The sequence below is a fragment of the Periplaneta americana genome, chromosome 8 (genome assembly GCF_040183065.1).
Source record: "Periplaneta americana isolate PAMFEO1 chromosome 8, P.americana_PAMFEO1_priV1, whole genome shotgun sequence".
Classification (NCBI taxonomy): Eukaryota; Metazoa; Arthropoda; class Insecta; order Blattodea; family Blattidae; genus Periplaneta; species Periplaneta americana.
The window spans coordinates 22,280,452-22,307,248 of record NC_091124.1 but is presented as its reverse complement, the minus strand read 5'-3'; the positions used below and the strand labels follow the sequence as shown (position 1 = coordinate 22,307,248).

General features: G+C 35.6%; 2 protein-coding genes across 5 annotated transcripts in view; both read right to left on the bottom strand.

Moving 5' to 3' along the window:
• The window catches only part of spas (spastin), a 614,416-nt gene extending 603,980 nt beyond the window's left edge, over positions 1 to 10,436 (bottom strand). For 2 of the 4 annotated variants that reach the window (XM_069832617.1, XM_069832619.1), the window contains exon 1: positions 9,969 to 10,436. In XM_069832617.1, coding sequence (XP_069688718.1) covers positions 9,969 to 10,416 — 448 coding nt within the window. In that variant the 5' untranslated portion in view covers positions 10,417 to 10,436. The remainder of the gene's footprint in view (positions 1 to 9,968) is intronic. The other 2 variants (XM_069832618.1, XM_069832620.1) reach the window with 1 other exon arrangement.
• A 1,607-nt stretch (positions 10,437 to 12,043) lies between these two features.
• LOC138704572 (glutamate receptor ionotropic, delta-2-like) lies at positions 12,044 to 25,107 on the bottom strand. Its single transcript, XM_069832614.1, has 4 exons — positions 24,298 to 25,107; positions 18,259 to 18,705; positions 15,672 to 15,904; positions 12,044 to 12,731 (listed from the first exon to the last, which is right to left on the bottom strand). Exons 1-4 carry the CDS (start codon positions 25,034 to 25,036, stop codon positions 12,249 to 12,251), a joined length of 1,902 nt encoding a protein of 633 aa, XP_069688715.1. The 5' UTR covers positions 25,037 to 25,107; the 3' UTR covers positions 12,044 to 12,248.
• Positions 25,108 to 26,797: the final 1,690 nt, after the last annotated feature.

The window sequence follows — 26,797 nt, the reverse complement described above, 5'->3', positions numbered from 1 at the left end:
AATAACAAAATTAACAGCTATAATTAAAAACATATCCTTTGAAAAAAAAAAAAGTAGTCCTAAGCAATAATAATCCCACCAGAATTGAAAATAAAACGTGATCAATAAATTTAATTAAAACAAACTTAATTTTTCTACGTCTCTAGTAAAATATTATTATTCCAATTAGGCCTATTGTATTTTAGCCATTAACATTTTCATTACAACCAATAACGAACATTTCACAAGCATCAATGTGAAATACGCAACGAGCTAGCACTCGATGGAAATACGACACAGTCCAAAGTCGACTGTGGACAGTCTATTGTTTCTAGTCGCTAACCGCTTGGAGCGCTTTATCACGAGATTTGCAAATAATCACCTCAAGCTTCGCGACTGTATATAGTAGACTGTGCCCATAGCTCGGAATGCGTGAGATGCATCGGACAGGGAGGAAAGTGTAAGACAAAATTATTAGTTACCTATTACAGTACAAAATACTGGGTGTTCATTTCAAAGTGTGTCATGACGTCACTGTTGTGAGTCAGCGATTTGAAGCGAGTTTCAACTTTTATGTCAGAGAAGTTGCCTATTAATCAAGGCGTTCTTCAATCTGAACTTGAGAACGTGTACGGTATAACTTGAACGTCGTAGACACAGATGGCGGTCTGTACGGTCTGTGTGCTACCATAACCTCTTTCGAACTGTGTTTTGCGCGGGAACGTCGTACGCAGGGTATTTGTTATCATCGGTTGCCTACGGCAACATTCCACAATACAAATCAAATGCTCCGTGTCCATGTTGACAGTCGAAGTTAATGTCAACAAATACTGTACGTAAGTAATCACCTTAACCCTCTCCCCATATCCCGACAGTAAGAAAAAAACTCACCTCAGTACATGTTTCCAAACAGTTCACATTCCTCCCACTACCGGCGTTACCGTACGTATCGGTAAGTACTCTTCAGAATGAACGCCGTACTTGCTAGGCAACTTCTCTGGCATATAGGTAATACGCCTCTGCGGAAGTGTAGGAAGATTGAATTTTCTAGGCTCATCGGCTAGCCACATGACGGCATACAGCGAGCCATGACACATTTTGAACTGAATACCCAGTATATTCGTTGTAAGTTGTTATTCCCTATGTAAAACTTTTCCAACAACGTTTCTAAAGATAATGTATAATTTCTAAAAGAAAATAAATGTGTATAATCAATAATTTGGTGTGGACACTAGAACTTACATTTCTCGCAATTATTTTATACTATAATCAATTGCTTTGTTTGGATGCACTATCAAAATGTGTGTGATCGTATGCATTGCTACGAAAACAGCTTAAGTACCTTTACTTCTTTTTGTCATTGTATTTCACCTCGTCAAATATTCAGACACTGAAGTCTAAAATTCTATGTTTAGTCAAATGTCCGAAGATAGCCCTGAACCTCATAAGTGACACCAACAAGGCACCACTTATGAGACACCTAGGCCAGGAGATAATGGGGTAGGTTGGCCAGTTCCTTTTCCCCCCTCCATTGCATACATCGCCTATTAGCTATATATTACACTAATCAGACTTCAGATACATACAAATTCTATGTTTTTTTTTTTTTTTTTTTTTTGTGAAAACAAGTTCTTTTTTGTACAAATTTTAATTATGTTCAGCATAGTATAATATCTTTGTTTAGATGCACCATAAAATGCGTGTGGCTGTACGCATTACCAGGGGTAGACAAACCCCGGGTGTCAGTACACCAAGGCGCCTAAAAATTTTTTGTACCGCCTGAGTTATTTATCAACAGTAATCTCACTAGACGTTTTGATTTATCTAGAGAAAATCAAAACTCAAGTGGGATTTAATTGACTATTACACGATTAGAAGAAAGTATATAAAGATTAGAAGTAACGAAGTACTCCAATACAATAAAATATTAATTGACTTACGAAAATACAACTGTCTTCAAATGTATTATTGTACCATCTCAACATTAAAATATTACGCTAGATGCATGCTAGATGGCAGTAGTGAGCAATGCGTTCTCGTCGAAAAGTTCTCGATGTATTATACACGATGGCAATGTTACTAGTCAAGAAGGCTTTGTTGATTCAGTTTCATTTTTATTCAAATGCAACATTCCACTTCAATTATCCGAATCCTAGTAATCAACGTCACTTAACAGATGATTTTCAGTAAATCTTAATATTAAACAATCTCTGATACGTGACTATCCATAATATCATATAGCAGAGCTATAACATAACCTAACTAATATACACAAGTGTTAGAAAAGTTTTTATTAACGACGATGACATAAAAAATAAACATGAATAATTTTAAAAGGAACAATTATTGAATGTACAATTTTCAAATTTGAATGTGGTTGGTGGTTCAATTGATGTTATATTGGACGTGTGCGTAATAGAAGTGGAACTCGTTGATTTAGGTCTACATGGTGTATTCAACTTATTCAGGATTTCCGAATGGTGCTCTTCATTTATTTGTAAATAGGATTTCAGAAGATGCATAGGTATGATCAGTGATTTTTATTAATTCTTGTTCTTGAATGCCAATGCGAGTCATATTTGAAACTGCTGTGCATCGACTGGAGTGGTTTGTAATTTTATATATATATATATTTTTTTTTTGACGTCCAGACCAGCGCAGTTTCAAATGTTGGTAAACAAAGAAATAAATGCTAGGGACGCGATAAAATTAAACAAATGCTAGGGACGCGATAAAATTGTGCGATAAGCAGCCATGATTGATTGAAATACGTCCTTTCGTACCGTTTTACTGGTCAAAAGTAGTGTGACGTAGTAAGAGTGTAATAGTCAAATTAAAAAATGTTGAAAACTTCGATTTTTTATGTCGCTACAACTAATACATAATGTTAACAAAAGCGGTCGTAGGAAGAAGTTCGAGTGTGTAATATATTAATTATAATATTGTTTAATATAGTTTAGTAAATGTTATCTCCTTCTTAGCTCGAATGGTTTTCTCAATGCATAATATATGTGTGGGTAAAATTTGGTGGCTGCTATAAAAAGAAGGGAGGGTTGGCGCCTGAAAATATTGAAGTTTTGCCAATCTCTGTGCATTCATATTACTTTAACGAAACAGCGTTACATTAAATGTGAAATACTTTATTAAAAAACCATTGACTTTTAAAAATCAGTAGACCTACACCTGAAGTCAACCATTAGGCCTACCAAATTATTGTGGACTATATGACTATACTATAGGCCATTCGGTATTCATGAAAACCACCTGCGCGGAAGGGGAAAGAAGCAGTGGACTGGGAAGCTTCCCTCCCTCGCTACGCTTCCACTTGCAAGTAGCTAGCTCGCTTACACCCACTATAAGCTTCTTATTATAAGCTACGACGTATACAAGCATTTGTTTTCACGAGATAAGGAATGACCTATAATAATGATGAGGTTTAAAAGAAAATTGTATTATACAATAATTTGAAATTTACACCCCTTAAGTTTAAATACAGGGTGTAACAGGTATAAGTGTCATTATTTTAATTGATGATTATTCATGTCATAAGGAAGAAAAAGTGTTCTTTCAATTTTTTTTTCTAATTGCAATATTTAACTAATTATTTAAGTTTACAATATTAGACGTTTTGCAACGTTGCTGGATGAGGAGGAGGAGGTTTATAAGTATACAGTACAGCTCAAGCGGGTACAGATGCTCTGTTCTAATGCAGGAGCGGACTATGATAATACTGTTGTTTGTATAAAACGAACAGCAAATACAAACTTTCAATCTCATTAATAGAACATTATGGTAAATTTACATTTCATGTAACAATATTGCTCCATTTTTTATTATTCGTCTAAAAAGTAAACAATAATGGTTTTCCGCACAAAATCACACACACTTTTTTTAATGCAAAATTTTAATCTCTTCCGCTTCCGTAAAGCAGTATCATTTTTAAACAAATTTCTGGTTGTGTGATTTTCGAAACGGGGTAAGAGATTCCTAGATTCTAATAATCGTTGAGAAACTGCTACGAAAGTCCGCCGATTAAGTAACCTTCTTTGAGGAAAACGTTGATGGTACATCCTTCTTGTCTCACTTGAATTAAGACTTTCTTCATAAATTAATAACATATGATATTCCTAAACTGTAAATAACATTGTAAGTTGTTTATCGAATATCCTGTACTGAACTGTCATCCGCTCTGCAGTAGACCTATGGACAGGGAGCTTGAACTCAGCTGACTTGTACTTAGTCTATGCAGAGTACTGCCTGCTGAACACGTTGCCACGTCTCTCACGCCAGAATATTAACAAATTTAAGCATGCATTTTTATTTAATTTCACGATAACGTAATAGAACACACAACTATTTATTTAAATTAATATTAACTCTTTATTGTTATGGGTTGAGACATAATAAACATCAAAAACCATATTTTAAATAGGTGAAATTTGACATAAAAATTGTGGTACAAAGTTGCACGGCTAATTGGAAAAACTTTATACCAAATAAGTGTTTTCATATTAATTTCAATTCTCTATATAGGTATATTGATATAAATTACTTTTAATCCGCTAATCAAATTCTTCACGGTCTTAACATAATCAGTTTATACGTGCCCCTTTTACCTATCTACTTATTAAATTTCTTTATTACCGGTACTGATCAGGTCACATCCAATGCATTCCCTTTTTGACCTTACAACTGACTTTGTATCTGGAGATGTGATCATGCAATGCAATGCCATTGAATGTAGGCCTACCAGGGAACAGTGATCCTTTATAGGCTTTGAGACCATTACAAAGTCATCATAGCACAGACCACCAAAATGCCCGGTAAAAACATATCTTAGTTCCCAAAATTATTTCTGTATTTATTTTCATTTATTCACTAGTGTGTGTCTTAGGATGGAATACAAACGTGCAGCTTCTCGTTGACCAAGTTTTCCAGTGTTTATATCATCTAGTGCCTGTTGTAGAGTTTCACTGGAATACCTTGCCTTCATTGCATACTCTCTTTTCTCTGGAGAAGCCTTTTGACCTCTTGCCATCTAAAAATTTCAACGCATTATGGAAATCCAAGACGAATTTAAAAATTAGAATAGGAGTTGAATAAACAAGATCAAAGAAATTCCATTAGGCTAATAAGCCAATTATGTGGAACTTATTAAAAAAATAATTCTTCTATACCCATATAAACTTAAAGTGTGTCTGTAGTAGATCTAATAGTTACATTTTATATTAATTTTATGTAATAATTGTCTCTGGTTATTTAATAAACAAATTAATTATGTTTAGCCTATTTATAATCAAATTTAAATTCTTATAATACTGTAGAATCAATATCATTATGCAAACTCTGCAGTGGTACAAATTAGCCGTGAAATCGAACCTAAACAGCACTGTCGGATTAAAACATTAAATTATGGTTTATTTAATGACGCCCGCAACTGTCGAGGTTATATCAGCGACGCCAATGTGCCGAAATTTTGTCCCGCAGGAGGTTTTTTAGATGCCAATAAATCTACTGGCATGAGCCTGTCGCATTTAAGCACACTTAAATTATTTATTTATTTATTTAATAACAAGATATACATAAAAAAAACGCTACATGAAAGTACCCCGAAAGAGCAAAGCTCGTCTTCGGGGACAGTTCCGTTTTGATAGAAATACTTGAAAATGACATACATATCTATTTTGACCAAACATATCTATTTTTTCTGAATTAAAATTTAGGATTCTGATTACACAGATTATACACCTGTAATTCACAAAAATAGAAATCTCCACTTTTTCTAAAATGAAATTTATAATTCTTAAATAAAATTTAAAATTCCATCGACCTGGGACAGAATCGAAAATCGAACATATAAGACCAGCGCTATATCGACTACACTACCCAGGCCGACCTGTCGGATTAATTTTATAATTTACAAGACACAGAATTATGTACGTCACTGTTATTATTGTATTTTAAAGACGAAAGGATAAGCATTAACAATTACAATAATTGTAACGATAAGATAAAATTGCTACTTAGAATGTAAAGTTTAAAATCGTTCATAAACCAGCTACTATAAACAGAATGCAATATTTAAATATTCTCCAAGGACAGGACATAATAGAAAGCTAAGCATAGAGATCGTAGGTTATGGGGATAGTCTCACAAGCAAACATTCTGATGGGGGCTGATAACGTTTTTTTTTTCTTCCACCATGTTAACGTAAAAAAGAGGTGCTTACACAAATTTTGGCCACTCAACCGCAAATACGAGTGATTTTCCCTGGGACCGTTTACAGAAAAAAAAAAGCACAATTGCATGGAAAGATTTATTGAAACATCAGTCCCCTAACTGCCCATTGTGCAACTCAAATCAAGAAATGGATTCAGAACACCTCAAAATCTGTGCTTCAGTGGCTGACCATGACAATATCTTTGAAAAATATTGGAGTGCAAGAGGTCAAATGACTTTGTCAAACGCTTGGCATTAGAAAACAACAACAACATACAGCAATTGTTGCGCTAATTATCAACATATCCCCCACTGGAATTGGAACATTTGTCATACCATGGAATCAATTTTTGTATCCCTGTGTCGTAGAAGTCAGCCATCTGGAATCGGAACCAGCGTTTGACACCCATCTGCATCTCTCTGTCAATCCAATAATATGACAAATGTCTCAATTCCGGTGGGGAATATGTTGAAAAATAGCTCAACAATTGCTGTGTCTGTTCCAATAAATTTTTCCAATGATATTTTGTTTTCTTTCTGTTAACGGGCCCTGGGGAACTTATTTTTACGGCCCTCGTAACTGCGGTCGAGTGGACGAAATTTATATAATTAAGCACTTCTTTTAACAATATTAATATGGTGAAAGTAAAAAATAATAACTTTTTCATCTGCCCTCATCAGAATGTTTGCTTGTCAGTCCAAAGATATCACACTTAGGGAATGTGAAATTAAATCTTCTAGTAAAATTGGGAACTGGTACAAAATTACATTGACCGGTACAAAGTTAACCCAAATGATCTTAGAAGTCTAATCTTTCCGAGGCAGGCCTACTGCACGAAATGTAGGCTTTTCTTTTATTTACATCTTTGGGGAATGAGAGCGTCTTATGCGTGGCTGATTTTAATGTCCTATCTTAGTTAATTAGACTTGCATTCGGGAACACAACATCGTCTGGGCATCTAAAATCTAAGTAATTAAACTTTAACGATACAAATTATACATACATACGTCTAATGTGCTTCGAAAAATTACAACCAATTAAACAGACTATAAAACGCTTCTCCGTTCAGCATCATTGCTGCGTAGGATAGAACACAACGGGCGCAAAAAGATAACGACTAGTGGTACGTAAAATGGAATCGGCAATAGTTCGTCTAAATTCAAAGCATAAAGTAGTGTAGCCAAAATGCTTACATTATCTGTATTTTAAAGATTGCAACACATTAAAATCAAAAGAAGCCCGATCATGAATGAGCATTTCTGATACAGTAATATAATTATAAATCACACCATACAAGCTGCAAGATACTTATTTTTAAAGAACGAAATCATTTAGTGTTCACGTAATTTCAGTAATCTCACACCAGTTCACAATATTGATTCATGTTCTCAAAACGTTTTCATTTTCGCTAATTAAATTCTACAGGCCCATTTGACCTTCCCTGCGACCACAACTTCATGTTAGAATATTGTGTCAAATACCATATGAAAAGTTGGATAAATATTTATATAGGTACGGTAATATAGGCGTATTTATTACTAAAAACTTCTGAATTAACACCAAGCATAAAAATATTGTATTTCATAAGAAAATAAGCTTTTATAATCTATTATTTCTTCTTCAACATGATTCATCTCCTTTTAGGGACTTACAATTCACTGCGATAAGGAAATACGTTTCAGTCGAAAATATAGTAGTCCTACCGGTATAAATTATATCTACTAGTTGCCAAAATACGAGAATTTGTTGTTGTACACGAAAATTATCATCTTTTTTGCCTATAATGTACCTACCTATGTATTTAAAATTCAAATCAATCAAGCTCATAACTTGTTTAAAAAATCGTTCTCAGCAAATCAACTGATCACTGAAAATGGAAATTTATTTATTTACATCACAATTTGATCATTTGATGGATTAAAGTACAAGACGTTTCGTTTGTTGTCCACATATTCTTCATACAAAATAAGAACATAATTAACTCTTAATCTTACGCTACGCAAATGACAAACGTTTTCATTCATATTTATTCAGTTATTTTATGAATAAAATGTTCTAGTTATAATAATTAAGCCTAGACGGTTTCTTGCTAGGCCTAGGCCTAAAGTTAAAGTGCATAATTTCGCTTTATTTTATGTCAATTCCCATTCTACACTCAAAACTAATTTAAAAGCCAATTTAATTCTATAACAATAGCATAAAAGTTCGTGAATTAGATCAATAAATTTGCTATCTTCTGGTTTTGTAAATCTATAAACAAAGTGGAGTAAAACTTCTGAACGTGCGAATAATATATTGTATAGGCTAGATTATAAATGCTATCCCATAGACGCTAACATTTCACTTCACTATTCAACCACTGATTCGTTAATTTCAATCATTCTTCTTATCAACAGAAAATGAAAATCACTAAACCTCTGATCAAGGGTAAGTTCATGGTTTAGCTACACTACTGAGGAAAACATGCACAAACGGTAGGTTTACATCATGTCACAGATTAAGACAACACTCAGTTCCAGTAGGACTAAGCTTAATGTGAATTATTAATGAAGTTAAATATAGGCCTATTTCATGTCATGGTTATTATACATATCTGCTGCTGAATCCATGTCTCTATTTTTATACTATTAGTTTGTAAATTAACTTGAAAACAATTTAATTATTAACTAAATAACTTATATAGGCCTACTGTAGGCCTAAAATTAGATTACAGATTTAATTAACTTCATTTCATAAACTGAAAACCGTTAACTTTTAAATATTAGCCTAAATCAGTCAACATACCGCATAATGAGTTTCAATTCTTGTGTGAGAGTTATGAAAATAGACTGACATGAAACAAAAATAATAAAATTCCAAGATTTCACATAGGCCTAAATCGCTATGTTTATTGAATGAGAAACTATTTAGGCTATGGAGAGATAGGCGTAGGCCTAAATAGCGATATTACATATTTCTTTTGCGCAAAATTAATAAATATTATTTAAATGTTGATACAGTCTATTGTTACAAATCATGATAATTAATTTCCTTCTGTGCCAAATTTAACGTTGGTCAGTATAGCGGACATCATGGAGAATCACGGACAGGTTAGGTATGGTTTGTTCAGATTTTTGGTTCGCCTTGCACATTAGGCCTATACGTTTTTTGGTAGGCATACCAAAAACTTGAACAAACCAAACCTAACTTGTCACTGATCCTTGATGATGTCCACCTTACTGACTAAAGTTCAATTTGGCACAGAAGAAAATAATTACCAAAATCATTCTTCTGGAACCCTTGAAAATTAATCCCAAGCTATTTTCCAACACAAAATATTACAGATTCTACGGTTATACAATAATGCACTTAGCTACACAATTAATAGCATTACATTCTGACCATTTTACACAAGTTCGAAAGCTATATGGGGGCTAGTAAGCCCTACAAAAGAAAGTGGTAAATAAAGTCACTATCACAATGCCAAGTTAAGTTTATAACGATATTAATATAATTAATTAATTAGGATAATAAAATTCGCTTTATTATTACAGAAATGTTTCAATTTCCCAACGGAATTTTCTCTAAGCAGCAACGATACAAAATATTAGTTTGGTAACTTTAGGTTATGATATAAACACGACGTACACAATGACAGCTGTCAAATGGGAACATAGGTTATGTCGTCGAAAATACACAAAAGATTAATGCAACGTATTATTTCTACGTAACGGTAGAAAAATTAAGCAAGGGTTTAACTTCAACTAAATGTAAATTAAATAGAGCATACCTTCATTTTCCTCGTCTATCTTTAGTGCCTTTGAAATAAATTCAAACGCCCTTCTGTGATGGTGTTTCTGTTTAGCTAACAGTGGGTCACCAGGTCCCGGACCAGTGGGATGTTTTGGGTGAAGTTGAGACATATCTTGGGGGTAGTCTTGCGCTTCACTTTCACTTTCAGGAATAACAATCTCTACTTTGCACGTTGAATTTGTCTTTGGACGGTGCACTAACTTAGATGTGGTCGCATACAAATATTTAAATATCACAAACAACTGATATAACAAGGAACGCAAAATGTCAAATAAAAATATCACTGGAAAAGAAACGAAATACAAGTTTCTCTTATGCACTGACGGAAAATCCTGTCTCGCTGATCGATCCTCCGATTTCCGCGATTTCTTGGGTGACTTCGATGTGCCCTTCCGCAGCATCCGTCCGCCATCACTGTACGACATGCCGTAATATGACGTCACACTATCGTGTTCATTCGTTTTTAGCGGCTTTTGGAGAGTCACGGCCTCTGAGAATATAAATAAAACAAACGGCGCACGCTCCGTGTAGTTGGTATCAAGGAAGCCGAGACTACAGAGAATGTAAGAAACCAAAGAGATTCGTGCAGGGTTGAATAGTTGTATGGGAGCACTGCAGATGGCAGGTTGGTAAGAGGCTTGGCTTCTTTGGCCATATCGAGAATACAGAATTTGTGACTGCCATAACATGGAAAAATATATTTACCATGGCCATAATACCGTACAGAACTTTCAAAATATGTACACACCGCGTCCTAATTATTATGGATGATCATTAAGTAAAATTTTATAAATTGAGAAGTAATTCTCTTAAGAAATATACTTCCTGGCAAGAATTTCAATTTAAATCGTTTTATTCAACTTCTTTTTAGTGTTATAATTACTGTATACAGTACTAGCATAAATGAGCTAATAATCTCTGTTTAACCAAAATTCCATTTGTATACCTATTAGAAATTTCTCAACTCACTACGACTTGTAATATTATTCCACGACTATACTTATAACTAATAAAGGTCCACGGAAGTAAACATGTTAGTTATGGGTAGAATACAATATCTTTTAGTAATACGTCCTACAAGTACCTATATTATATGTATTTTTCTACGATAGAGAGTAAAATTACATTTTATCCACTGCTATCAGTGCGTAAAGTGAGCCTTTAAAGCACTATTGCGTAAAAAAAAGTAAGTAGGTAATCACTTTACGCACTGTCAAAAAAATCAATGCATTATCTCAATCTTCCATGACGTAAATATTACACGTAACACAAATATGTATGTAACAAATTTAACATTCGTATTTACTTTTTATCTGAAGTCTGATTAGTGCAATATGTAGCTAGTCGGCGATGTATGCAATGGAAAGGGACAGAACCTGGACACCCTAGCCCATTATCTCCTGGCTTAGTTGCGGTGTAGACGGCCATGATCTCGTGATCGTGAATAAAGCAGGCTGTCATTTCATAGATATTTATTAATGGTTCTGAGTTTAGACGGCCACGACATTGTGATTTCATAACCTAAAAATATTTATTTATGTAAATTTTTGCTATCGTAGAAAAAATATTGTACGATAAACATTAGTAAAGTTTTCTTTTATGAACTTGTATCATAAATAACACTATTGTATTTCACACTTTATAACGTAAAAACAAAGGTAGTAAAAATTGGAACACACAATAATTAATTATCAACCTTTATCAGATGATAGACGACATATGAATCATATGAGGAGACAAAGAGGAAGGAAGAAAATAGGAAATACTGGAGAATGCTGGGTTTGAGTGAAAGACCTGCCCTTGGGCAGAACACTACGAATGAATGAATGAAGCAGTGGCGCCAAACCATCCCACACCCCTTAAACCGTTATATTCTGAAGTATGCGAATTACGATTTGAAATATATTATGGTTATTGTTGCCTTACCAATTCTAAGAAAGGTACTGGAAGTTTCAGAAGTACAGGCTTACTCAATATTTGTAGTCTAGTTAATAGCTCCGCGACTACTGAAGGGTTAATATTTCAGTTGATTTAAATATTGATTAAGGTCACAAAGCATAATTTATTCATAGAATACTACAAGAAATATAATAGATTATGACATAAATTACATGACAATCTAGTTCACAAAAAACAGACATTATTTATTTATTTATTTATTTATTTATTTATTTATTTATTTATTTATTTATTTATTTATTTATTTGATGTGGATGAAATTTGTACCGGTATGTTACGCAACCTATTTCACACCATTTCAAACTCCCTTCTTTCTTCTTGTGTGAGCGAGCTGCTCGACGAAGAAGGCTGCCAAGGAGAGCACATGGCCCAGCGCCAAGAGGGCGAACGCGTCTTGCAAGTTGGACAGCAACAGCGGCTCGGGAACGCCTCGCTGAGCCCTCAAGTCGGCGTCGAACAAGAGCGCCGTGGCCTTGGTGCGGCGCTGCCAGTAGATGGGCAGGCCCGACGCCATCAGCTGCCCCAGCACGTCGTTGAAGAAGGCCTTGAGGGGGGATCGCTTCTTGAGGCCGAAGCACAGGTAGTGCTTGATGACGCAGCCCTTCATGAGGCGCAGGGAGCCCAGGCTGTGCTGGTCCAGCACCTCGGCCCCCATCACGTAGTTGCTGTCCCCCAGCTTCCTCACAAGCACCGCGTAGTCATGACGACCGATGCGCTGCTGTTTCTCTTCCGGACTGCTCTCGACTTGGAATCGTGAGACGAATTTGCTGTGCCAGGGATTCTGCAAAAGCGACGCACAGATCTATGAATTAATGAATAAGAGCACGCATGAGTAAATTAATTCGTTAGTAGATCGAGGATTTGTATGCACTAAAAACTGTCAAAATATGAATCCAACTTTGCTTTAGAAACCTTATAAATATGCACTTCTATAATGAAGAGTTTAGGGGAAAATCATGATGTCACCAGTGGCGGCTCGTGAACTTGTGGATTGGGGGAGCTGCAGTAGATTTTGGTACATACAAATTTCACTCCTTGATATCATTACTAATAAGTATAGGACAAAAATAAATTCACTACATATCGAAAAATCAAAACTTCCTGACTTAGTTGGGAGATGTCTGTGGCATCATTTGCCATAATCGGCAGACATTCAACATGCAATCTACCAGTTCATTCTGAATTGTTTTAGAACTACCTTTAAATAGTGGCATGTTCCAAATGATTTTTGAGAGGCTCGTTTAGATTACTCACGAACTGTAGCAACCCATGAAATACACCAGGGTTCTTCGAATCGTTTTTTCATCATGTCCCCTAAGGGGAAGTTCATATTGGCCACAAAATCAATATTTTTTTTAATAATTTCACTATTTTTTATCATTTCTTGATTATGTTTCAGAATGTTTGTTCTGTTCGCTCCACTTAGTTGCGCAGCAATATTAGTTTTGCCTAACATTGCCAATGAAACAAAATTTTTCAGGTGAGATTGCGAAGATTCGTGCTTTTTAATTTTTAGGGGCAAATGTCCTAAATTTGTCACACCGCTCCTAGTCTATGCAGTATCACCACCGAAGAGGAGGCAAAGAAAACAAAATACATTTTTTTTTTTGTTCACATCCACATAACCACAAATACTTAGCGTAAATTTCATTGTTATACTTCCTTACATATATGCACTAATTCGGCTGGATGAAGCTTGAGTACGATTTAAGTCGGGTAACGAACGACCATTTAATCTCACTTCATTACATCAATCTTCTCCGCAAGGGAAAGTTGAGAAAAATAAAATTAATATTCTGTAATTCACACACACTCATGCTTGCACATTTGCACTGGTTAAGTTACGGTACTAAGAGTCACACCAAAGCAATGTTCTAAAAGTGGAAAAGAAGTCTCTTTCGTATTTTACGTGCTATATTAAAACGATTCTACTCGTACAATCATTAGGTTCTGCTGGAGGCTGGATATACACGTAATAATAAGGCAAAAGAGAATATTAATTTCGTTATATTAACTCGATAAGATTCTACAACAGGAAGTATGTGAAGAGAAAATAAAAATTTTGTCATTAAGTTTCAAGAGAATAGAGAATCCATTTGACGTAGCATTAAAATAGCGGTGTGGGAGGGGAGGAAGGATCTTCCCTTGTCGTCTGGCTCTGCAAGCCACTGCAGCAAAATATGGGTTTTAAACAGCGGCAGTTTCCCTCTGCTTCCCTTCACCTCTCTACCCCCTGACCATGCAAGACACACTCTCTATGAGCTGACCACCCTGCAGATCCCAGGACGACTTTGAATGCAGTGTCAATTCCAATACAGTCGACGCGCAAAAAGATTATGCGTAAGATAATAGTACATATTCCCGGCCAGATGAAATATAGCCTAAAGCAATTTACCATAAAAGCTGTAACAATTCTCCTACAAATCAAAATAAATATTATTTTTATTTTCCTGTCAAAGCAGGGAGTGCTGCAGCTCCGCAGCTCTTATGGACGGGCCGCTCCTGGATGTCACGTTTTACTGTTTTACAAGAGTTAAAGTTTCAAGACCTATTACTGTATATTCTATTGTCTTTGGGTTATCACTTTTCAGATTTGTTTGGACTAATGATGTAGTTATTTTGTACAATTAAACTACACAAATCTATACATCTAAGCTATTTAATGATATGTCTGTGGAAAATTGTCTAGAACTCTGTTTTTATTGAGAGCCTAGCTTTTCTCCCTTACCATTTGAAGACAACATACTTTGCATATTTTAATAGCATTTTAACATATGGAATTTTACTCTCTAAGAGAGAGAGAGCCCTTTACATACTTGAATTATTATTATTATTATTATTATTATTATTATTATTATTATTATTATTATTATTATTATTATTATTAGGTCAACAAAACTTTCATCCAGATATGGTACGAGGAGTGAATTTCACAATTATAGTCTTGTTTAATATACCTAATCACAGATTGACTAACACTAGAGATAACTTTGAAATTATGGTCTTAAGAGTATCTAATAAAATTCCCTGCCATTTGTTTTATATGAGCAAAGGTGAAACCACACGGAAGCCTTCAAATTTCTCCTCCACACTCAAAACTCTCGTATTCGCCTCGCCATCTTGCATTCTTGGAATGGCTACGAATACCCGTGTGTTATGGTTTCCCTCAATTCCGCCAGATGTCTCAGCCACGATCACACCTCGAAATATGTCCGTCAATGTCATATGAGCACAGTCTAGTATATACAGTCGCGAAGCTCAATACGTAGTAAATATGCTAACATTAGATAGTTGCTCACCACTAGGATCGCTAATATCGCCTCATTACAGGCAATGCAAAATAGAACCGTCACAGTCTATTGTTTCTAGCATCCTCAAAACTCAAGCTTCGTGACTGTATATAGTAGACTGTGATATATCACCGACACATTTTGTAAGTACAGATTTGCTTTGCAGGAAGAATAAACAGGTGTAGTGAGACTTTTTGCCCACTCTGTATTTGTTCTATTCAATTTTGTAGAGTTATATAAAAATTAAATTAAACTTTTGTAAATAAAAAAAAACAACTGAATCCCGGATTCAGACAAGTGGCCAACTGACTTGCAGCTAACACAGCTATCCTAATCTGGTTCAAAAATCTTTAGAAGGACACGAGAATATGAGTACTGTTCCTCCCATCCACTACTTCCTTACTGCGATCGTCGTCGTGAAGAGCTATTACCTGTAGGTCGAAAAGTTGCTCCATGGGCAGTTGGAAGCCATACCCCCAAAATATTTGGGCGCCGACGAGGTCTTGGATAGAATCTAGGGGTGCTCCAGGGGCCGGCGCGGTGAGGTGCGACACCAAACTGCTGGAGTAGGCTGTCGTCACCACCAGCCAGAACATGAACCAGAGCCAACGCAGCCACCAAGGCGTGTGGTGGTACAGCGCTCGCAGGAGGGACTGGTGTTCACCTGGACAGACGGCGAGGCGAGAGTAGAGGGAGCGTAACAGAGAACGTGAAGAATTCACTACATAAAGGAAAGTAAGAATGAAGGAATTTAAGTGGAGAAGAGAAGAGAAGAGAAGAGAAGAGAAGAGAAGAGAAGAGAAGAGAAGAGAAGAGAAGTACGAACGAAAGCAAAAAAGAAGAGGAGAATAAAGGACTGAAAACACGCGGTAAGAAGAGGGTAGAGAAAAATTGGGGACACAAGGATGGAGAACAAACAAAATAGAAGAAAAGAATTCAGACATCGAAGAGAAAGAAGGCTGTAAAGAAAAACGATGGAGGCAGAAAAGTTGTTAAGTAAAAAATGAAAAACGTAATGGAAAAGTAATAAATAAAAAAGGAGAGGGGAAAGTAGAAAAATTAAAGAACATAATTAATTTTAGAAGGAAACGGTAAAAAGAATGAAAACAGAAAAGAAGGAAGTTGAGATATAAAGATGCTTACGAAAGAAAGAAATAACAGGCTGTGAGAAAATGAAGAAGAAAAGAGAAAGAGTTAAAAAGAAAAGAGGAAAAATAAATACAAAGGACAAGAAAATGAAATAAATCGAAGAAGATATTCGAATCAGAGGAAATTAGGAAAGAAGAAAGAGGCAAACAAAAGAAAAAAATTAAATAAAATATAATAAATTTAAAAAAGAAAAATTAGTCCTAAAAGGAAGGGAAAGGAAGGAATGACAACGGAAAAAGGATAGAAATAAAAGAGAAAATAAATAAAAGGAGAATGAAAGAAATAAAAAGAAAGAAAGCAAAAGGAAGAGCAAAAATAAAAAGGAAGTGATAGAAAAGCCTGGAAAGGTAGGATAATAATCATTAATAAAAAATTAGAATAAGGGAATAAGTGAAAGGCAAAAGAAAATCAAGTGTAAAGAAAGGAAAAATAGCAATGAACTCAGAAGAACATTAAATGGAAAGAATGAGGCACTTAGAGTAGTACCACAGTCTAGTATATACAGTCACGAAGCTTGAGTTGTGCGGGTGCTAGGAACAATAGACTGTGACGGTACTATTTCGCATTGTCTGTAATGAGGCGATATTAGCGATCCTAGTGGTTAACAACTACCTATGGGGTAGTAAGAATAAAGCTTAAGTACTTTCTCAAGGTTTATACTTTTGAGTATGAGCACTTCCTGTGATTATATACTCATAACCACTAGAACATACTCATATTCGTAAGAATAAAGACATTCTACCTAACGCGAATATATTATATTCATCTCTACTGTTTTCTTGATCGTTTAAAAGTTAGTATGTACTCGTGTTACCTATCCTCTTTGACCACATTGCACCGTGATGCTCAGTTTTTTTTATAGACTTTCACAGTCTATCCGCATGCTGTAGTGGTTTGTGTTTTGCTTTTTATAAATAAATAAATACATAAATAAATAAGTAAATAAATAAATTAAATAATAAAATAAATAAATTAAATAAAAAATAAATAAGTAAATAAATAAATGAATAAATAAATAAACATGAAAGAGAGTGTGAATCAGATAAGTGACGTTAATAAACAGGAAACAAGAAAATAGTACTGGGAAATCGTCATTACGGGATGTTGGATAGAAATTACAATCCATTTCTAGAATTCTAGTTATGCTAATTCTATTTCTTATTATGGAGAGTTATATATATATATATATATATATATATATATATATATATATATATAATTTAAAGTTACAAGTAATTGCATTTTGCAATTCAAATTTTACAAAATAAACTGTAATTTTTAATTATATTTGACAATACAATCTAACCTTATAATTTGATAGCCATTCATATTTTTATAGGTTATGTTTTTTATGAATAAAAAATACGTGTTTAACCTTTTTCACATTCACTTTTGTGAAGCATTAAAGGCTTCTGAAGTTCACGGCTTTTTCTATATTTTTCCATGAGATACTACATCGTTCATAAATTCTGTCTTTTTTTATTTAACTTTAAACTGAACACAAATCAACAGATATCCAGAATTGAGCCTGCTACAAACCATACTCAGAATAACATGAGAACGAACTTATAAATATGAGAATATACTAGCTTTTATTCTTATCAAGCGTGAGTATATATTCTGTACAAGATCGACACTTGAGTATATTCTACTATGCTTCCATGTTATGAGTATGTAATAAAAAATGAGTAGGTACTCAAATGTTTTTATTCTTACTAACAAGAGTATATACTAAAAAAAAGTCCAGTATATACTATATACTGTACTCATGTTTATTCTTACCACGGATGGATGCATATTTACTATGTATTGAGCTTCGTGGCTGTATATACTAAACTGTGGTAATACATGATCTCTACAGAGGATCACCTGTGTGGAAGTGTTGAACTCGACGGCCACTGTCACGCACCATACACCGCTGTCGGCAATAGAAAAGGGCACATACGGTAAGGGCTGTGACGACAACCACGATAAGCAGAGTCCACCACACGAGGCCCTGAAAGGGCGTCGTCAGCCTGCGGAACAGGGCGAAGGCGGGCAGAGTGTGGGGCACAAGGAAGGTGGTGCACTGCAGGGTCCAGGGCACGCTGAAGTCGACGGCGTCCTCGTGGTTGAGGGCGACCCACAGGGAGCCGAACGCCACGTCCGCCCGGCCGGAGGCCAGCGTCAGGGCCACGCCCCCGAAGTCGGAGTCGTTGCTGCGCTCCCACCAGAGGCTGTGCTCTGGGAACACGTCCAGGCGCCACGAGAAGCCCAGGCGGCGCGCCAGCTCCAGGAACAGCAGCACCTCCACGCCCGTCGGCACATCGGCAGCGGCTCAAGACACATAATCAGTGGTAAAGTTCGGGTATTACATCTACAAAAACATTTAACACGAATAGGTTTTTGTTCGAGGTACAGTTGATGTGCAAATACGAGTGTGACATTTTTAGCGTAACATGAAGTTCAGAAGTCTCCGCTAGATGCTGCACATGCCGAAGGGTACACGTGTTGCCATCTGTCGAGTGTTGCGTAATCTACTTGTACGTGAATAAGTGATATTTTATTTAGAAAGAAAACTCGAATCATATTTTTAATAACCAAAAATCAAATAATATACAGATTGATTAATTCAACGTTATGGTATTTCGAATTATTGGATAATGCTTATTCATATTCAAATTTCTATTTAAACTAATGTTAAAATGTATATTTAATTCAAATTTTCGAAGTTTATATTTGGATAATTGGGAGCTAGGATTTAATTAGTTTTCAAAAAAATAGTGTCCTATTTGGAATTCTCTGGAAATCTTAGTAAGCATGGTAATAGTAATTTTCCGATAGTCACTACACACTGTAATATAATACTTACTTACTTATTTACTTACTTACTTACTTACTTACTTACTTACTTACTTACTTACTTACTGGCTTTTAAGGAATCCGGAGGTTCATTGCCACCCTCACATAAACCCGCCATTGGTCCCTATCCTGAGCAAGATTAATCCAGTCCCTACCATCATATCCCACCTCCCTCAAATCCATATTAATATTATCTTCCCATCTACGTCTCGGCCTTCCCAAAGGTCTTTTCCCCTCTGGCCTCCCAATTAACACTCTATATGCATTTCTGGATTCGCCCATACATGCTACATGCCTAGCCCATCTCAAACGTCTGGATTTAATGTTCCTAATTATGTCAGGTGAAGAATACAATGCGTGCAGTTCTGCGTTGTGTAACTTTCTCCATTCTCCTGTAACTTCATCCCTCTTAGCCCCAAATATTTTCCTAAGCGCCTTATTCTCAAACACCCTTAATCTCTGTTCCTCTCTCAAAGTGAGAGTCCAAGTTTCACAGCCATACAGAACAACCGGTAATATAACTGTTTTATAAATTCTAACTTTAAGATTTTTTGACAGCAGACTAGATGACAAAAGCTTCTCAACCGAATAATAACACGCATTTCCAATAGGCTATTTATTCTGCGTTTAATTTCCTCCCGAGTGTCATTTACATTTGTTACTGTTGCTCCAAGATATCTGAATTTTTCCACCTCTTCGAAGGATAAATCTCCAATTCTTATATTTCCATTTCGTACAATATTCTAGATATTAAAATAAAATTATATTTGTAATAAAATTGATAGTGACTAAAATGTTGTTATCATATATTTCTTACTTAATTCATGATAGTGTGATTATTAAAATAACGTAGTAAAATCACATGGTTCTTATTAAGCTTCATAATAAGCCAACATCAATGATTTTCTGTTAGTTGTATACTTGGAGTGAGAGGATAATCCATTCGTTGGTGGAATCCATTCTGTAATATATAAGTCGTCTATAACATTCAATGAATATTTACATTTGTAAGTGTTGTTGATGTTTTAAACTATGATAAGTAATTTAGACTGAATACTAAAATAAACATTATATTATATTACATTCTATGGAAAGAGAAAGTCCAAAAGATTTTCGTGGAAATCTCAGTTCAATAAAAACTACCGATATTTCAAGATCGCTATTTACTTCACTGGAATATGTTGTACAGTTAGAAATTATAGGCGCGACAAAACTGGCTTGAAAATGTGTCGGTCGACTTTTTGTAATGACATCCTAGTACTGGACCGAATTTATAGACGTATTCACGTCAAAACCTAACGATGTAATCAGCCTAAGAAGAAATTAAACCCCGCCTTGCTCAGTCCCGAATCAACAAGCAAACGCATTTACCAACTGAGCTACGCCGGGTAACGTATTCAGTTGCAATGGAAAGGATATCTTGGGTATCGGCTCGAGGTCGCAGAATTTGTAACGCTACACGCTGAAATTCAATATTGATAATGGCATCAAATAAACAGAATGAAATATCACGCGAATGTGTCAGTATATTCTTTAAAATAACAATCATTACATAGGCTGGAAACACGACGTTTGCTTAAATACAACTACAGCCTTGTTGGTCATATTTTTCATCCTGACGCATCATTTCGTACGGCTATACATTGCTTCTTGTTAAAGCATGACAGGCGGTTGTAATAAATTACTCAGGGCTAATGGCTTGGATCAATGCATTGTTTTATGTCTGTAAAATACAGCGGACTAATCCATTTGAGATTGAAAACTAAATGGAGAATTTTTACAGGTCAGTGTTCATTCATTTACTCCAAACTATGAACTAATTTACGTGATTGCGAAGCACAATGAACTAAATCATTTAATTCCAAAATGCTCCCCTATTGTTTCAACACGAATTATTGTTCTTATGCGTCTACTGAAAACCTGAACATGACGAATGTGTAATTTATGAGTAATTTTGTTCTGTGAAAGTACGGGGTGATCCGTTTGGGAATGAATAAAATAAAAACGCTGTCCAGGATGTCTATAAAGTCACATCTATTTTTGGATATAACCAGAAAATGAAATGAAATACTATCCACGTTGAATCTTTCGTACACTACTTTTAACACTTGAATATAAATAATTGATTAAATGGCGATCTTACTCGTGTTAATTGTGTAAGCATGTGCGGCTTACAGCTGTTTCGGTGCTTCTTCACACTATCCTCATAGCCTACTAGATCTCGGCGTCATCTCGAACTTTTCTGCCTGTTGTGTGGGTGCGTTCAATTGTTGAAAAGTGTTGAAATGTGGTGTCAAATAGTGTGTGTGTTCTGATATGTCGAACACATAACTAATGCTAACCACACATACAATAACATAAATACAGACATGGAAATCCTACACATACAATCCAAAAACCAAAAACTCAACACACTAGAACAATATGAAATATACAGACACACTAAAACACACCCTGATCAAATTTTCAACACACAGATCAATTTCAGAACACACACACTATTTGACACCACATTTCAACACTTTTCAACAATCGAACGCACCCACACAACAGGCAGCGAAGTTCGAGATGACGTCAAGATCTAGTAGGCTCTGAGGATGGTGTGAAGAAGCACCGAAACAGCTGTAAGCCGCACATGCTTACACAATTAACACGAGTAAGATCGCCATTTAATCAATTATTTGAAATACTATCTTATCTCCTTATAGAGGTATTTTATGGTAAACCTAAAGCAGCTACTTCTTCTCATGACCATAAAGAAGTATAAAACTTAATTAATGAGCACCATCTGTATCTCTGCATAGCTCAAATCGCAAAGCTGCTTAACGGAAAACATTTTCCATCATCCGTGAAGTAATTTATGCAAATGCTTGCCGAATACAATCTCTCAACACCACCACATTATCGACTTTTGTTCGATACACTTTGGATTTTACAAAGCCCCAGGCAAAGAACTCTAACGGAGTTAAATCCGGCGATTTTGGTGCCCGTGGTCTGTTACCACTCCGTCCATTCCAGCGATTTGGAAACTGATCATTGAGGTAGTTTTGGATAATGGCTGCATAGTGGCATGGCGCTCCGTCATGTTGAAACACGACATAATTAATGATACCATCTTGAAGCACCTGAGGCTCTAGAAATTGCTGAAGCATATCAAGGTAAATAGTTCCAATCACTGTTTTTTCCACAAAGAAAAAAAGGTCATACACTTGTGACCGTGTCATTCCAGCCACATATCCTTTGGCGAATCCCTTTCCCATGTAACAAATTCCTGTAGCTTTTCAGTGGCCCAGACGCGACAGTTATGTCAATTGATCTTTCCACAAGTGTTGAAGGTAGCCTCATCACTTAACAGAATGTGTTCCATCAAACGTTCATCTCCAATCTGGTCAACTAATTCTGTACACATAGCTGTTAGTATTGGGTAATTTTCTTCAAGAATATCATGCAGAGTCTGAATGTGATAGGCTTTCTTCCCTAATCTTGTTTTGAAGATCTTGTAGATAGTTCATCTAGGAATCTGTAGTCTATCGGTTGTTCTGCAAAGTGATAACTTATGGTTGGTTCCTCTTCAAACAGTTCACATGTCAATGCAACACTTTGATCCGGTGTACTGGGACGCCCATTTTTTTGTCGCATCAAGAACAGATACCGTTGCATAAAATTTACTGGACAGCTCACTTATAGCTTTGTTGGTAGGTCTTCGTTTGTTGAAACGTCGCTGAAATCTCTCTCGGATAACACTACACGTTGTTCTTGGATACGAAGTGTCACGATCAGGATACGTTCTTCTTTAATCATTCTTGATTATAATCTACAATATGAAACATGTAAGTTAAAAAGCGCCGAAAATAGATAGCGGCTTTATAGACACCCAGGTTTATGGTAGCCACTTCGAACACCTTCTTTAACCTGTTCACAACACTACTTGAAGAAATAAATGAATAATTCATTTCATAACTGTAAACAAATGCCTTACTATAATAATACCGGACAGCTGTATACTAGCAGCATTGATATGAGTGCGAAATATCGCGAACTTGACATCTAGCGGAGCGGTGTGGAATTACGTTCACAAATACATATATTAATTGAATAGTACAGTATTTAATGTAACATTATTTTATATCAAAGCTACATATTATAAGAAATATTGCATGCTTCATATTATTTTCCGAAATTAATTGTTGCATATTTTTTCTTTGCTTTAGTGAGACAAAATTAATTCCGACATTAAGAATGAATTTACAATAATGCTTTATATACCCATTGGTGACAACTGCAAAGATAAAAATGGTAGTAATCTGATAATTAGTAAAGGCATGTGGACAACAATAAAACTTAATTTGCTAAAACCTTAAAATTTCCAATATATTTTAACTTCCATTCATTTATTAGGCCTAAATATAAAAGCTAATTTTTATTGTTCTACAGAGGCAAAGGCATTAGGCCTAATAAAGAATTTTGTTGACTCACGTTTTATGAACTCTAGGAAATCGAAAGTACGATTTGGAGCAATTTGTAATGCTGTAATTGTAGCAATTATAAACAGCACACAATATACATCCTGACATTTTAACACAGCACTAATTAATAAAACTATTAACTAGCCCAGCAACAATATACATTGAAGTTGATTACAGTTTGTTTCGCTAGCATCTCCACACCGGCCGCCGGGGTAGCAGCACCAGCGTCGTTCGCGCGCAGAACTGCTAGCTGTCTGGTATTATTAAAGTAAGGTATTTGCTGTAAATATAACTAAAACTGTGTTTTCTTAGATGTCACGTGGCTCCTAAACGACGCGTCAGAGAACATGGATTGTTTCATGAAAAAAATTATCCTCAATGCGAGATCTATTGCTTCTCAGAGTCTGACTCACCCTGTATATTAACATTACTTTGATCCGATATAAAAATATGATTTTATATGAACTTCCTGGCCTCAAACATCATCAACATAACCAGCAACAACGTCACCATCATTATCAGAATAATTATAAATAAAGTAAATTATTGACCATTGTATGGGTAAATAGATTTAATAGTTAAGTATAATTTAAAAGCTTACCGCTGTGGGATGAAATATTTCTTGCAGTAACATTTGTGGCGAATACCAGCGGCGGGATGTGAAACGTGATACCTCGAAGCAATCTTCCTCTGAGGTCAGGAACCGGCTTCGGCTGTTTCGTCAGATCTCTCGTTCTCAGCACACGACTGAACCCAACTGACAGATAATCCATTCTGTATGTTGAAGTGAGGTTGGCAACAATGACCATGACGACGTCAGTGAATATTGTTAAGCTATCCGACATTTGTACGACATCCAGATCTTTCCTGACCATCATTACAACACGAGTTCCCGTCAAGTCCATCTTCTTCACTAAATGTAACATTGCAGTCGTGTTGTGCGCGATTATGACGTAAGAAAACGAATTTATTGTGTTCGTTATTTGATTAAATATGGGCTTTCGGCACTGCTTGAAAAGCAATGGAAAGGTGTCTCTTGAACCTGGTGATGAATCCACAACGATGTGAAGACTTCGAGAGAGGATAAGTGTTTTACTAGCAATAAGTGCAGCTCTTCTATGGAACAGAATGTCTTCAGACAGCTCTTCAGATGCCGAAGACACTAGTGATGAGTGGGACAGCCTCACGAGGAATAAACAAACTCCAATAGTTGTCACTAACTGAAAATAGCATTCATTGAATGAACATATCCTCAGAAAACACAGCACGGGGGTACAGTATACAGTCATTGGAATTTTAAAATTATAAATTCCTGAATGTGTTATAATCTTTACGAGCATTTTACTTCGTAATACTCTATCGGCAAAGACAAGTTTTCCTAGTACAATCAAGTGTGGCGTGTGAAAATAGAATTATAACAAGAATCAAGTTTCTAAAGTCGTATGATTTGTAACAATTTTTGTGACAAGTGCGTAAAATGATGTAATTATTAGTTAAAAATTGGAAAACAAAATCTGTACAAAGCACTTTAACCGCTATACTGGAGAATTAGCACGGTCGCTTTGAACCGTGCCGTTACGTTTATCACCAAATTTAAGTAAATACACAATGTCACCAACATAAGAACATGACATTGGTGTGTGGCGTAGTTGGCGGGAGAAATTTTTTTCTCTCTCTGTCTACCTCCTTCGTTCTGAACATTATTGAGAGATAGCGCCACTGTTAGCGACAATGTGTATTTGCGTAAATATTGCGAGTAAATTATGACGAGTGCCTTAGAGGAGAGGCTCGGGACGTGATCCTTACTTGAATTTATTTTTGCGTGTACATTGCAGATTAAATGATTGAGATCCCTTCTTGCTCCGGTTACAGGCCTTGCATTTACGAAGGTTATGTTAGGTTAGATTAGCTTAGGTTAGCTTCGGTTAGGTTAGCTTAGCTTAGCTTAGCTTAGCTTAGGTTAGCTTTGGTTAGGTTAGATTAGCTTTGGTTAGGTTAGGCTAGCTTTGGTTAGGTTAGGTTAGGTTAGGTTAGGTTAGGTTAGCTTTGGTTAGGTTAGGTTAGCTTTGGTTAGGTTAAGTTAGCTTTGGTTAGGTTAGGTTAGCTTGATTTCATTCGTCCATGTAGTAGTTAAAATTATATAATATGACAGTTTTTGATTCGTAATATTGATAAAAAAATAATAGGTCTATAATGAAAGCGGTGAATAATTTCATGGTCCCTACATTTTTTTTTCGTAAAAGGCTAGGTATTTTTCTTTAGGCCAGAAATGAAACAGCAACGCCGTCATAATTACGTACTTTACGCTTTGGCGAACATTAACCGGAAATTTACTTTCCGTCATTTTAATGGTATTCCGTGAAACACACCTTTTTTCCTGTTAATTTCCTTGTGATAACCTAGTTTATGATCTTATTACATCTTCATTTTCTTTTAATGCATTCAAAAAACCGCCGTTTTACTACATAAAACCTTGAACTTGACTAATGGAGTGAATTATTTAAGAATATAGTCGCGAATTTGACTACCACCATTTCGATTATATTTTGTTTGATACGGCTCGGTACGGCCCGGTGACTAGTGGCCAGCGAGTAGGGTCGACTATCGATATTGGTCTGCCGTGGGTATTATCCAGTTGTTCCGCAATTAACAACAAATTTTTACCTTCAGAACACTAACCAATTAAAGAAAATGATACTACTGAAAAGTTCATTGTCTCTTTGTAAATTTTTCTCCCTTAAAACTAAAGAAAAAAGGTACTTCACTACAATTTAAAATTAATGTAACTCTGAAAATATTGAGATTAGGACATATATTTATATGACATTTTTTGCTCAGAATATCTTCGGAAATAAGCTACGTAAAGGACGGTAAATCCTCGTGAATCACCCTGTATATCCCTATGATTTTTGTTTGTGCATGAGTGTTGACGATGGAAAAGTACACAAGAGTCACTCGTTTATTGCTCTATTTTAAAGACATTCAAAACTTCGTCACATGTGCAGATGAGACATACATATTTGGCCCAGTACAACATTTTCTGTGGTTATATTACAGTTGCAACGAATTACTTACCAGCCTACAGACATGCATGTTGCTTG

Coding starts and splice junctions, on each gene's coding strand:
- LOC138704572 (XM_069832614.1), bottom strand. CDS start 25,036: ATGCTCGTAAAGATTATAACACATTCAGGAATTTATAATTTTAAAATT. Junction 18,706..24,297: donor AAATATTTCATCCCACAGCG/GTAAGCTTTTAA, acceptor ATGTGTCTTGAG/CCGCTGCCGATGTGCCGACG. Junction 15,905..18,258: donor AGTTCAACACTTCCACACAG/GTGATCCTCTGT, acceptor CCGTCTGTCCAG/GTGAACACCAGTCCCTCCTG.